This window comes from Tachypleus tridentatus, chromosome 9 (assembly GCF_004210375.1).
Source record: "Tachypleus tridentatus isolate NWPU-2018 chromosome 9, ASM421037v1, whole genome shotgun sequence".
Classification (NCBI taxonomy): Eukaryota; Metazoa; Arthropoda; class Merostomata; order Xiphosura; family Limulidae; genus Tachypleus; species Tachypleus tridentatus.
In genome coordinates, this window is record NC_134833.1 from 125,499,548 (window position 1) to 125,514,023 (window position 14,476).

At 34.9% G+C, this 14,476-nt stretch overlaps 1 protein-coding gene across 1 annotated transcript in view; it reads right to left on the reverse strand.

The window, feature by feature from the left end:
- LOC143226288 (uncharacterized) overlaps positions 1-9,424 on the reverse strand; it is a 70,184-nt gene extending 60,760 nt beyond the window's left edge. The window contains exon 1 of the mRNA XM_076457069.1: positions 9,269-9,424. Within this exon, the coding sequence (XP_076313184.1) occupies positions 9,269-9,308 (40 nt within the window). The 5' untranslated portion in view covers positions 9,309-9,424. The remainder of the gene's footprint in view (positions 1-9,268) is intronic.
- Positions 9,425-14,476: the final 5,052 nt, after the last annotated feature.

The following is a 14,476-nucleotide window of genomic DNA, read 5'->3' on the forward strand; positions in this document are numbered from 1 at the left end:
ACTTCTTCGGATTGGAAATCCCACTTTTCGAGAAAGCAGAAACTTAATAAAGAATGAGGACGTTATTAACCGATTTATTGGTTTGGAATCTCCAATCAATGTTTTTAAATATGTCGAGTTCTACGAATCCTTTCAAAGACAGAACTCCAACACAACCCAAAGACAATCGCCCACGACTGAATGAATTCGGTATACAAAGTTTAAATATATTATGTCAAAATGATTTTAGAGCCTCTCCACATCGTTACAGTCCATGTTACTACGTCTCGTCATGCTCCGTCTGATGACCACGCATCTTTCCAATAGACGTGTAGCTTGGTTTCCCTTGGTTTCTTTATTTTTTAATTTCGCGTAAAGCTACTTGAGGGTTAACTGCGCTAGCCGTCCCTATTTTAACAGTGTAAGACTAGAGAGAAGGCAGCTAATCATCACCACCCATCGCCAACTCTTGGGCTACTCTTTTACCAACAAATGTTGGGATTTGCTGCAACCCTCATATTACGAGTCGAACGCCTTAACCCACCTGGCCATGCTGGGCCCGAAAAAAAAAAGATACTTCTTCGTATTACTGTCATGCAAAGCACACCTTCCCCTTCGATTGTTTTCCATTTAATGTAAAATACTATGGTTTTCCTAGCGCGAAGTTCAACAATTCGAGCACACAAAATGTTTTTTTCTTGTATGGAGTAGCATGAATATCCATTTTATTTTCCATCTAATTGAGATATTCGAAGGTCGAACTTATATGTCATGAAAGTAAGTTGTGTGCTTGTGAGGCTTTTCCAGACAGAGATCATTTCTGATTATGTTACTACTGTTGCCACAGATCGTGACGTTGATGCAATTTCACCTGTAACAAAACAATGCATTTTGTGTATCACGATGAAGAAACTACCTGTTGTTGCAGGTTTTCTTCTGAATGGTCCTAGGTTCCCAAGATGATACATTTTCCTTTTTCATCCTCATTAAGTTTGTTTATTTTTTAATTTCGAGCAAAGCTACTCGAAAACTGTCTGCGCTAGCCAACCCTAATTTAGCAGTGTAAGACTAGAAAGAAGGCAGTTAGTCATCATCACCCACCGCCAACTTTTGGGCTACTCTTTTACCAATGAATAGTGGGATTGATCATCACATTATAATGACTCAACGGTTGAAAAGGCGAGCATATTTGGTATGACGGGGATTCGAATCCACGACCCTCAGATTACGAGTCGAGTGACTTAACCACCCAGCCATGTCGGGCTACCTCATTAAGAACAAGGACATGATACATCTCTGACATGAACACATCTTTATGACTTGAGTGTATGAATATTTTCTGTCGGGAAGTGCTGTTACACACCCTACAAGCATTTACTATTCTGTAGCATCACACTACCTACAAACCGCAAAACAATCAAATAACGTCATAATGTAGTTCTGATACAATCCGTTCAACTGAAATTATATATCGGCTGTGGTTGTCACGTGAATTCTTAATATGTATATTCATAGTCGTTTTAATATAACGTATTCAGATCTACTAATAACTAATAATAAAGTAACTAATAGTACGCTAACTTTTTGAAAGCTCTGTTGAAACCTTTTAAAGGAGAAAATATGGCTTAGAATACCTGTAGATATATAAAGCGAAAGAATAATTAAATATCGACCCGGTTACCAGAAGCCATAGATGGTAAATTTGTTTATTACACTCTTACGTTGCAAAAACAAATCATTCATAGCTAAACAAACTAATTTCTACTTATGCATATATTTTGTTTTAGCACGTGAATTAGGATTAATTACCGTATAGCATTGTTAACAAAAGCTTTATTGTGAAGTAAAAAAAATAGTTATTCCCTAAATTATTCATTGTGAAGACACTTTTTGCAATATATTTATAATTATTAATTGCTCCTCCTAATTATAGGGGTAAGGTCTAGTATCGCAGTTAGTGTGCTAAGTTGCCAACTAAATAGGAGATCCAAAATTACGAACCCGCAAAGTGGGCGCACTATAAGAGTGACTGCTGTCCCCCTCCATTAGGTTAAGTTGTTGTTGTTGTTGTATTGAATTAAGCACAAAGCTACACAATGGGCTATCTGTGCTCCGCCCACCACGGCTATCGAAACCCGGTTTTTAGCGTTGTAAGTCCGCAGACATACCGCTGAGCCACTGGGGGATACATTAGGTCAAGAATAGCGGTGTAAAAGGCTTGTATTGCTTTCATCTTGTTATATTCAGAAATTTTAAACGAGAGACGAACTGTCTGCTTCGCTTATGCCTCGCATAATTTGCCATTCTGGTTTAAAATCCAAATACCTTTCTAATTACATATTGACTTGGGCTGACGTGTGTCACTGAATTAGCATTCTGATTAATGCAAACATAGTGCTAAGGCTAAAGTATTCTTTCTAAGAACTTTATATGCAAAAACGGCTCGTTTGGGTTGAGAAAATATTTTACATAGAAGAGCGAACAACGTTTCGACCTTCCTCGGTCATCGTCAGGTTCACAAAGAAAGAGGTAACTGACCGGAAGCTGACCACATGTTTGAAAGGGGTTTTGTAACTGTGTGTCGAAATGTAGAGGGCGGTATTAGATGTTTGAATATATAATTTTATTTATTTATTATATTAATATAGGTATAAAGGCGTTCCTTTATATTGGTTTATTTTGGGTTTAAGTTGTTGTATAAGTAAGGCTTCTTTGATTTTGCGTTTGTTTATGTTTGTTTCTTTATTTAGTATTTGAGTGTTTTCTATGGTTATGTTGTGTTTATTTGACTTGCAGTGTTCGAAAACGTGTGAAGGTGACTTTTTATGTTCTTTGAATCTGGTTTCCATTTTTCTACTTGTTTCTCCAATATAGAAGTCGTGTCAGTTATCACATTGTATTTTATAAATAATGTTGGTGTGGTGTTTGTCAGTGTAGTTTTACATAGTATAGACCTCAGTTTTGTGCCGGGTTTTGAATAAATTTGGTATTAACTGGAATGTCATATTTTGTTACTAATTTTTGCCAAATGTTGGTTATTTGTTTGCTGATGTCAGGAATATATGGTATACAGCAGTATATGGTTTCGTGGTTTTTTGATTCGTGAGCTGTATTTACTGTAGTTGGTTGATTTTGCTTTCTGTCTAGGTGTCTGCGTATAATGTTTTCTACGGTTTGTGGAGGAAACTTATTGATGTTGATGAAGTATTGTTTTATTTTGTCTAATTCATCGTTAATTTTATCTGGTGAGCATAGTTTTATGGCTGTGTTTATTTGGTTTCTTAGTATGTTGAGTTTTTGTTTTATTTCATGTGCTGAGTCCCAAGGAATGTATAGTCCAGTATGGGTGATTTTTCGGTGGATTTCTGTTTTGAATTGTGTGTCAGTTCTTGTAATTTTGAGGTTAAGAAATGATATTTGATTGCTTTCTTCCTGTTCACATGTGAAGTTAATGTTGGGATGTATAGAGTTAATGTGATTGAAAAAATTAAGTATGTGTTCTGTAGATTTGAATTCCGCAACCGTGTCATCTACATATCTGTACCAGTATAGTGGTGGATGTAATGCTGTGTTAATTGCTTGTGTTTCAACTTGTGTCATAAAAATATTGGCTAGAACTGGTGATACTGGGTTGCCCATGCTTAGGCAATTTGTTTGTATATAGTTTTGGTTGTTGAACATGAAGTTTGTCTTTATCGTGGTGAATTCTATGAGGGTTGCTAACTGGTTACTGGGAATTTCTATAGTTGGGTTAGGGTCTCGGATATAGAGTTCTAAGGCTATCTTGCAGGCTTCAGTGGTTGGAACTTCTGTAAAGAGGGATAGAGTGGTTCCCCAACGGCCACAAAGTACAAAGCATATTTTAACGGTATTGGATCGCGAACCATGAATCCTCTGATTCATAGCTAAACATTCATCTTTTCAAGCCTAAGATAGTAAACGCTAACAGGCGTTAAGGTTGTTGTTGTTTTTTTTTCAGTATTTTAATTGTTGAGATTTGTTTTCTTAAGTAGTATATAGGATTCTCTATACCATGTTTTAAGAGACGCATGGAATAAAGACTATACTGGAATTAACAAACATTACTCGCACTAATTAAACACTTACAAAGTAGATCCTGTAAACTAGCTGGAAATTTACTTGTTTAATATTTCATATTCCACTGGGGAGAGAAACGATTGTCACAAGCGTTGATGATTAGAAAACTATCTGAAATATATTAAGCCAATAACTCAACACTTTACACAAAGTTTTCAGGGACTGTAACTCTTCTTGCTTCCTTTGTTGCATTTTTTAACATACGTTTTATAAACTACTTATTTTATTTTACAAAACCACTTTGGAGTAGCTGAGAATACTGTGTGTACGTGTATACTTCGGATAACCTTACTCTGGGTTGTTATATTAGGTTTAGAAACATTACACTTTCTTCTTTCACAGCAGTTCTTGTAAGCTGTAATAGATAAAAGCAGAGGCTATAAAAGAATTACTAATCCGATATTATTGTAACACGTCCAAATAAAGGGCATTGTCCTACAGAACAAAGCGTACTAGCTTTCAACTGAATACGAGTTAAGGCTGGACCCCTGATGTAATTTCGGAGTCTCTATTTCTAATGTTCACGCTCGTGTATATGCGATTTGGTTTTGTTTTGTTTTTTTAATTTCGCGCTAAGCTACACAAAGGCTATCTGGGCTAGCCGTCCCTAATCTAGCAGTGTAAAACTAGAGCAGTGGTTCTTAACATGAGGGGTCGTTTGAAGTCACGGAAGGTTTGAGAATTATTGGGGAAATCACGGAGTAGTTTGTAGTTTTTGTGGCAAGTGCCTGTAACTGCCCACCAATGAGAAACACGCTGAAGTGCGGCAGTTGAACCGCGTCGGGATGCTTGTTGTGCAACCACCTGTCTAATTTTGAGTAAAAATTTGCATATATTACAACGTTTTGAATTGCTTAATTTTTTTAACTATATAATATTAATACATCGAACTTAAAATTTAAATATCAAAGTTTTCATTGTATTTAGTATATTTTCTCATTATATATATATATATTATATCAACCCTCACACTGAGTGAATAAGAAGGTTTTGTATGATGTTCAGTAATTCCATGGATTTTACATTTGTTTAGCACTTGTAGCATTTCTCAAGGTCATTTATTTGTAACATTTTCAATACATTAAGATCTTTATATAGTTTTGTTTTATTCTATCTTTACATAAAGTTCACCATTACAAAAATTATTATAGGGGTCACGGTAATACCCTGGAGAGTCTCAGGGGGTAAGACGATGAAAAAGGTTAAGAACCACTGGAGTAGAGGGAAGGCAGCTAGTCATCACCACCCACAACCAGTTCTTGGGTTACTCTTTAACCAACGAATAGTGGGATTGACCGTCACATTATAACGCCCCCAGGGATGAAAGGGCGAGCATGTTTGGTGCGACGGGGAATCGAACTCCTCGTCCCTCAGATTACGAGTCGAGTGCCTTAACTACCTGGCCATGCCGAGCCTGTGTATATGCAAACTTCTAAAAATCACAAATAATATATTTCAAATTAAAACTCCCACGCGACCAACACCAAAGAACGGCTTCAGTACAAACACGTTCCATATTTTAATTCCAAACAACAAAAACATCACATTCTTACAATTATTGACTCATTGTTCTTTGCTAATGAAATTAATAGTTTCTATTCCTTTAGAATAAAATGTAGGTTTGTATGCGACGTCGTTATTTGAAAACAAATTGAACAATATAAAAAAAACGTTATAGGCTCGTGAATCTCAAAAATTACTCAAAGAAAATTATTTAAATATTTATCAAAACAGGATTGATGTTTTGCGTGGACATTATTGTATTAGCAGTGGACATTTACTTCACAGTTTTTATTGTAATTATATTACAGAATATTTCTTTACAATATTTGTCATATAACATAATTTTGGTATAGTCTCTTTGGCGTCATCATGCATTGATGTCAACTTGTGGCTCAAAGATAAGTTTGGTTTGATGTTAATTTCACGCAAATTTACACAAAGGCTGTCTGCACTAACCATCTCTAATTTAACAGGGATCAATTAAAGGTAATGCAACTTGTCAACACCAACCCATGCCAGGCCTGTCAGAAGTAATATTAGAGGTTTATAACTCTAAAAATTTACATTTGATACCCGTGATGAGCACAGGACACAAATCTCATTGTGTTGCCTCGTGCTTAAATAAAAACAACTTATGTTGCTGTAGTAGTAATATACTGTTGCTTCACAATTTTTATTACGAGTATTTCACACAATAGTGACTAAAATACATACATAATAGTATGTTGTCGAACGAGCAGTCAACCATCATTCCGTCACCACGGACTAGTATCTTACCATATAACAAAATTTTACTGGAAAATATACGCTACATTTAAATAGATAATTCTTGTTAGATAGTAAAAGTAAACTAAAGAGTTGAAACAATAACGTTATATAATATCCGAAACTTCATTTTTAACACCTCAAAAGTTGATAAATACAATAATCATTTTTGTTTTTTTCTTTATCACTGATGAATTAAAGCGTCTTTTTTATATTTTGAATTGATTTGCTAAATTGTATGTTGCGACTTAATTTCAGTCCTTCACGTTCTGATTTAATTAAAATCGAGTGTCATGTCATATTTGTTTGTTGCAGAATTGTCACGTATAGCTAGCTAGCTACACAAGAGCTAACCGTGCATAGCCGTCCCTAGCTTCAAACTGATAGACTAAGGAAAGAACTGCTGCTAGTCAATAGCTTCCACCGCCAAAATTCGGGCCTCTCTTGGACTGAATTGTGAGATTTGAGCGCCACTTCTATAAACAAACAAGTGCAGAGGAAATTCTTTGACTATGGGCTGTGAGCCATACATCGTAGTAGATGATGTAATGGTGTTTTACGTGCTGGTTTTCACCTCCATCATGAATATAATATTTCAGTTATAAATGCTGTTTACTGTTTCAAATTGTTTATTGGTATTCCTATCATAATGATTATAAATCTATGTAAAATAAGTAAATATATATGTGTCTGTTTGTTTCGGATATTCACAGAAAACCACAAAACGATTTCACTATTGTTTGAGCTGAGAGACAAGAACCATCACCAAGTCTTGAATAACACTAACTGAATAATGAAATTTAACCATCATTCACAGCCCCAAAGTGTGGAGCGCGATTTTACAATAACGAAACTCGAGTCACGCATCATCAAGTACAGAGAACGCTAAAATCAGGGGTTTGATTCCCCTCCATGGATTCAGCAGATAGACCGATGTGGCTTTGCTATAAGAAAAACATACACACTCAGTATAGAGTCCGGCACAGTAACTTTAATTGTTACACACCTTTTCAATATCACACTCACTAACAGTTTTAACGCTACAGAGGAGGGATAATTACGTATCCGGTAACAGGCAAGCAATCCTATACTAAATCAGTCTTGCCATAAATGGCGAGCCGTCTTGTGCTAATTACTCACCGTTTGTGGTAGAGATCCGGAAATAAAATTTACAATAATTACTCTTGAAAACCACTACACTTTTTTATACAGTGCCATTATATATTAGTTTAATTAGTACATTATATAGTTTTCATTTCTGCCTTTTTAAAGCATTTAACGTGATTATGTTAACTGTAAACTTTACAAATAAAAATGTTTTCATTGTTAATTGTACGTTCACATAAAAGTATCAGTGGTGAGTACACGCGCATAAACTCAAAGGGCAATGGCATTTGGCAAATAAACCACAATCTGTCTTTCGTAAGAACTCAAGACGCCAATAAACAGACTTTATTATGTATTAACTTGAAACAAGGCTAAACTCTAATGCCACTGCATCCCCCCCCACTCCTACAGTTAATACGTTGTTAGTTAATCATGATCATGAATGGAAACTTCTGTTTGACAGTGTGTGTTTTTTCATTAGGACTACATTTCTATCTCTATCCTGTACGTTCAACAGGTTCTTTCACAGCCTCCAATCAACATACTCGTTCATTTTGTATTGCCATTCAGTAAACTTTAAATATATATATATATATTTTAACGTAATGTTTCATCCTGTAAGTCTCCTTTTCAAGTTAATATATAATAACTTTTAAAGTACATTAAAATAATATTAAGTTATAAGCTTTTCTGCTTTTTAATTACACCATGGGAACAAAAATTGACTTAATTTTTTAAAAGATAAATTGCTTTAGAAGAAGAACTAATAATAAATTTATAGGGCTTATTATATCAGCTATTAACAATGCATTTGAATAGCAGAAACTATATTCAGAGTGTTTTACTAAGAAGACAAAATGCTGCTACGGAAAACTTCAGGTGTAATATACAATTTCATATGGCCTTGAATTTAAAAAAAAAACAACTTGCATTGCCTCTACGTAATGGTAGTTGTAACTTGTGTAAAAAATCATGAAAGCATGAACAAATTCTAAGAAACAAAAAATCAGTGTTATGTACTATTTCCTTATTTGTTTACAAATTAACAGTTTAATCAAATAAGCTGCGTTGAAAATTTAAAAATTATTGATAACGTGTTTGATATCTAGTTGAAAAATGTTTAATTTAAACTTTAAGTTTCAAAAACCTTTTGTTTAGATCTAGTCACTACATATCTTAAGACTATAAAACGTACGTGCAAATATAAAAAAAATAGTGCTATGTAACAATGTTGGGAATAGTTCAATAAAAACCGTTCATAATATATTACATGTAAAGTTTATCAGTTTTGTTATTTTTAACAAGTCAGTATATATAAAAACATGTAACTTAATTTAAAAGTTCCTGTTAAGTCATGTACTTTCCCATGTATTGTCTTAAAACCTATAAAACTAGAAGTCAGAACTTCCAGTTAAATTACATTTCCTGAAAATAATAATAATCACGTATTAATTATACACTTAACCTGTATACCGGGTTTGAAACGTTTATGGATTGCATGTTAAGTTGAGAAGAACGTTCCAAAATGCTGCTAGAAGCAATCCATAAATACCATTAATCCACCAAAGCCTCCTCTGGCTAATCTAAGTCTTAAACATTAATATACACATTCGAGTTTACTTTCTAACGTTTCCTCCTTTTTTTTTCTTCATATTCTTTATAATTAACCTTCTTATTTGTGCTTAAATATGTTTTAACTACTTCTATTGACGGAATTATTAAAACCAGATTCCTTTTAATTCCAAAAATGGATGCTTATAAACTTTAACAAACAAATGTTATTCTAGCTTCAGTTCATAAAATAGGTTGTACTTACTGAGAAATAAAGCACAGCATGTAATGTAAATTGCTCTCATGTTGTTGAAGAGAACTATTGATTACCAAAATACCTCGTTATCTTCACTACATCCAACTGACTAAACATTTCTCTGTTACTTCTCGCTTTATAGTGTAGCGTCTGCCAAGGTTGGGGCTCCCGAGTTTTATCAATTACAAGCGACCTCTCTCCTCCGCTTCACAGCAGTATCATTGATTGCATCCCATCTCCTCGATGGAGCTGGAAGCGAGATCTAAGATAAGATGCATCTAAAGCAAAGAAAAACTGAAATTATGTGATGATTAAAAGGGGGGAAAAGAAGAAACATGATAATCATTTATAGTTTTGTAATATTAAAAAAACTTAAATTATTGTTTTTACTAGTTTTTACTGACATTTTGTGAATATCTCTGTAAGTCATTTAACATTTCGTGAATATCTATATACGTCATTTAACATTTCGTGAATATCTCTGTAAGTCATTTAACATTTCGTGATTATCTCTGTAAGTCATTTAACATTTTATGAATATCTCTGTAAGTCATTTAACATTTTGTGAATATCTCTGTAAGTCATTTAACATTTCCATTATTGATTTTTAATATAGATGTTTAATTTTGGTTTAAAAAATCTGTTGTATAAGTTATGTTGTTATTTTCAATGGAATGCTGATTTAAGGAGCCGAGAGTGTATAGTTAATATAAATAAACTGTTTTATAATGCACGCAAACTCTAATATTTAAATTAATGTATAAACATAATTCCACCACATGATATGCTTTCACTACTAGGCGGCCCGGCATAGCCAGGTGGGTTGCGTTCGACTCGTAATCTGAGGGTCGCGGTTTCAAACCTCGGTCGCACCAAACATGCTCGCCCTTTCAGACGTGGGGAGTTATAATGTGACGGTCACTCCCACTATTCGTTGGTAAAAGAGTAGCCCAAAAGTTGACGGTAGATGGTGGTGACTAGCTCTCTTCCCTCTAGTCTTACATTGCTGAATAAGGAAAGGCTAGCGCAGATAGCCCTCGTGTAGCTTTGCGCGAAATTAAAAACAAAACAAAACAAACATTACTAGCCACTGACCTTGTAACAAATGAAACCATAACTATCAGATCTTAATAAGCTATTATTAATGTAAATGTTCATTCGAATGTGTATATATATCCTCATGAAAGATTGCAAAGCAAAACGTGTGGTAGTCACGTGACAATGTAAACAATAAATATTATTAAAGACATTAAACTTACGTTTTAGTTAATTACCTTAAATACCATGAACATAAAAATACAAGTTATTTGCAAAAGAAAAACTAATCTATGAATTTAGTTTGAATTTCGCGGAAAGCTACACAAGGGTTATCTGCGCTAGCCGTCCCTAATTTAGAAGTGTAAGGTTAGAGGGAAAGCAGCTAGTCATCAACACCCACCGCCAACTCTTGGACTACTCCTTTACCAACAAATAGTGAGATTGACTGTCATATTTTAAAGCCCCCACGGCTGAAAGAGCGAGCATGTTTGGTGCGACAAGGATTTGAACCCGTGACCCTCGGATTACAAGTTGAGTGCCTTAACCACCTGGCCTTGCCGGACCAATTTAGTGTTATTTAGCACATGAATACGAAATTAAGATAAATCCCTTTAATTCCACCATGTAAGCATTTACTTTAGTTAATTTTTAGCATGTAATTCCTTTTTGTTACTACTACCTGGCCTGGCATGGCCAGGTGGGTTAAGGTGTTCGACTCGTAATACGAAGGTCGCGGGTTTGAACCCCCGTCACACCAAACATGCTCGCCTTTTCAGCTGTGAGGGCGTTATATAGTGGCGGTCAATCCCACTATTCGTTGGTAAAAGAGTAGCCCAAGAGTTGGCGCTGGGTGGTGATGACTAGCGGCCTTCACTCCAGCCTTACACTGCTAAATTAGGGACGGCTAGCGCAGATAGCCCTCATGCAGCTTTGCGCGAAATTCAAAACAAATCAAACAAACCACTACTGCCTAACTAATTAATTTTAATTTATGTTTAATGCTTTTGAGAAATAATAAATGTGTTGGGAAGATGGATGTGTTTGTCTGGATTACGTAACGATATATTCTTATGTTTCTGTGGTTTAACTAAATAATCACCAAGATCGGTTTTTCAGTAAGAAATAGTGAGACGTGTGTGTAAAACGTGATTTTTCTCTACGTTTTAAATAAACTATTGCAAAAATAGTTACACACATATAGCAGTTACAAACAATGATCAATTTGTTGTTAGTGCAATACAGTATTTTAGAATGAGTAACAAAACGAAAATAATAGACGTTGTACATAGTATTTTGTGAGTACCTTAAACAGAACAGTATACTTTGTTCTTGTGCTACCACAATCTATTAAAGTTTTAGCTGTGAAATACTGTTTCAAACGTCCTGTATTGCTCACTAAAATGTTATCAATTGGATTAGTTGCTGTTTGACCTTCTTAACGGGTGAAATTCCTGTTAAAATAAATAAATAAACACAATTAGAGGAATTCAGCTGGATGAAGTAGACCCATTTTACAAAAGAAAAATTTACGTGTAAATATAAAAAAACGACAAAATAGCTCAAATAATCCTGGTACTAGTACCGCCTTAAAATTTAATTCCGGTTCTCAGTACCGGTGGGTACTGGCAGAATTTCACCCTTTATCTTCTCTGTTTTCATATAAGGCTGTATATTCTTAATAATATTCGTACAAAGACATTGTGCGGGCTAATTCATGATTGTGGATATTCTATCGACCTGTTTCTTTTGTACTTCCAAGTGTTGTTTCACCACATTTTATGCGTGATTAGAATCGTTGTTTTGTTTAACATGAATCCCTGCCCAACAAGGTTTGTTTTTGAGGAAATGAAATGATGGACAAGAATGTGACGGTATCGGTCAGCAGTCATGTTGCTATCAGTTTTGTGTATAGTTCCAACACCACATTGGTTTTGGCTCCCCCAATATGTATCACTATAGGTAATGTATGTTGACTTTTATACATTTCGTTACTCTGTCATCGAACAATCAATCGCTAATTGTGGTCAAACAATTTAAATTGAAGTCTGGTGCCAGTTTCGCACTAGTGTGGTTATCTTTCCTAAGCAATTGTTCTTGAGCAACTATAGATCAGATGAGACCAATTCATGGTTACGTGTGTCTTATTGTTCTAGAGACAAAATTCGCATCTGCACATATAGTCACGTCGTTGGTAAGATCTTTACTGGATTATTGTTTCGCAAATAAGGTTATTTACCAACACTTTAAAACGAGTCCCGATTTTTCTACCTAGACCACTTCTATTATCAACAGTAAATTTTCACCAACCCTCTTCAGCTTCAGTATATCTTTTGCTGAAACATGACATGGCGCATTGGTTTGTCGCATTCAGCAGCTATAACTTCGATTCATATGTTTATCGTGTAGCGCATCTATCCAGGGTGTCAGGATTACTATTACAATATTGATGTTGGGAATATATTGCGATATGTACATTAGGCTAGTGTGGCGCTGACAGACTGTGTTTAGATGACAGTTTTTGTTTGTTTGTTTGTTTTAAAAAAATATATTAAGAAAACAGAAAATAAATGGTAGATAAACACGGAAACAAAGGTAACATCAGCTTAATTTTTAATCGTTTTTTTAATAGTTAGGATTTTCTTTGTTTGAAGTTAAGTACAAGCGTACACATGGGGCTGTTTGTGCTCTGCCCGTCACAGATCTCGAAATCCAATTTCTAGAGTTGTAAGTATGCAGACATGTTCCTGTGTCCCACTGAGGAGTTAGATGACAGTTTAAATTATCAGTGCGTGATTATACTCTAATGCAGTTCGTGTATTTATGTACATATCTATATATATATATATAGAGAGAGAGAGAAGAAAGTTAAAGTTTTAGATCAAGCAGTGGAAAATAGGCTTAACGTACGTATAACATTACTTTGGAGCCCGTAGATAGATTCTGAGAAATAATTAGCTCGGTGACTAAATCGTATTAATGTGAGAATCACAATAATTTATATTATATTTATATCAGGAATCTCAAGGACGGATCCAGGATGGATAGTCCATTAGATTTGGATTCTTCACAGACGATTTATATTATATTTATATCGGGAATTTCAGGGACGGATCCAGGACGGATAGTCCATTAGGTTTTGATTTTCCCCACTCTATTTTTCAATACAAAACAAATCGAAGGAAACACTTAAATACTAAATAGAAATAAAGAGAAAAAATTGATATGTAAATGCTAGAGATATATCTAATTCCTTGAAGGAACTATTTTTATCAGTTCGACTATCAAATATTCCACCACCCCATCTCCAACCTGTTAGAGAACAGCGCTTTGTATAACTTGCTTTCAGAGGTCATCTCAAAATTATGAACCTAACATTTAGTTCTGCAAATGAGACATTGTTTGTTTTGAATTTCGAGCAAAGCTACACAAGGACTATCTGCGCTAGCCATCCCTAATTTAGTAGTGTAAGACTATAGAGAAAGCAGCTAATCATCACCACTCACCGCCAAATCTTAGACTACTCTTTTACCAACGAATAGTGGGATTGACCGTCACATTATAACGCCCTACGGCTGAAGGGGTGAGCATGTTTGATGTGACGAGGATTCGACCCGCGACCCTCAGTTTACGAGTCGAACACCTTAACCATCCGGCCATGTCGGGCCTACAAATGAAGGAAGGAGTTTTCTTTGTGGTAGTCAAAATTATTGGCAATTCGGACTTTTAATTTTCCAATGGATTTAACAATTTATGTAACCAGCAAAAATCAATGCAAGGTGTCAGGAATAAGAATTAAACCTTAACTTTAAAATTTTGGTTGTCATGTTTGTAAAAAATGGCTGTTTTAAAGACCTGTGGCGAGTTTTATACTATTTTGAAAGGAAATACCCTTTACGGCTATTTATAAATTACACACGATCTAGATACACTTTTCGTACAGAAATGTTAGAATAAATGACGCTAGAAATCGAATACATAATTTCATTACCATTTGTATCCATACGTTTCTCTTTACTTGTATTTAATTTGAGCTATTGTTTCTTCTCTGTTCTTACATTATTTATTTATTTGTTTTGAAAAGGTAGGATCTCACTCTCGCCGGAATTTTCCCATTACTTGATACTATTTTAAGCGTTGGTTCGATGGGTAAGTATTTATACATGACTGATGAGAATCGCC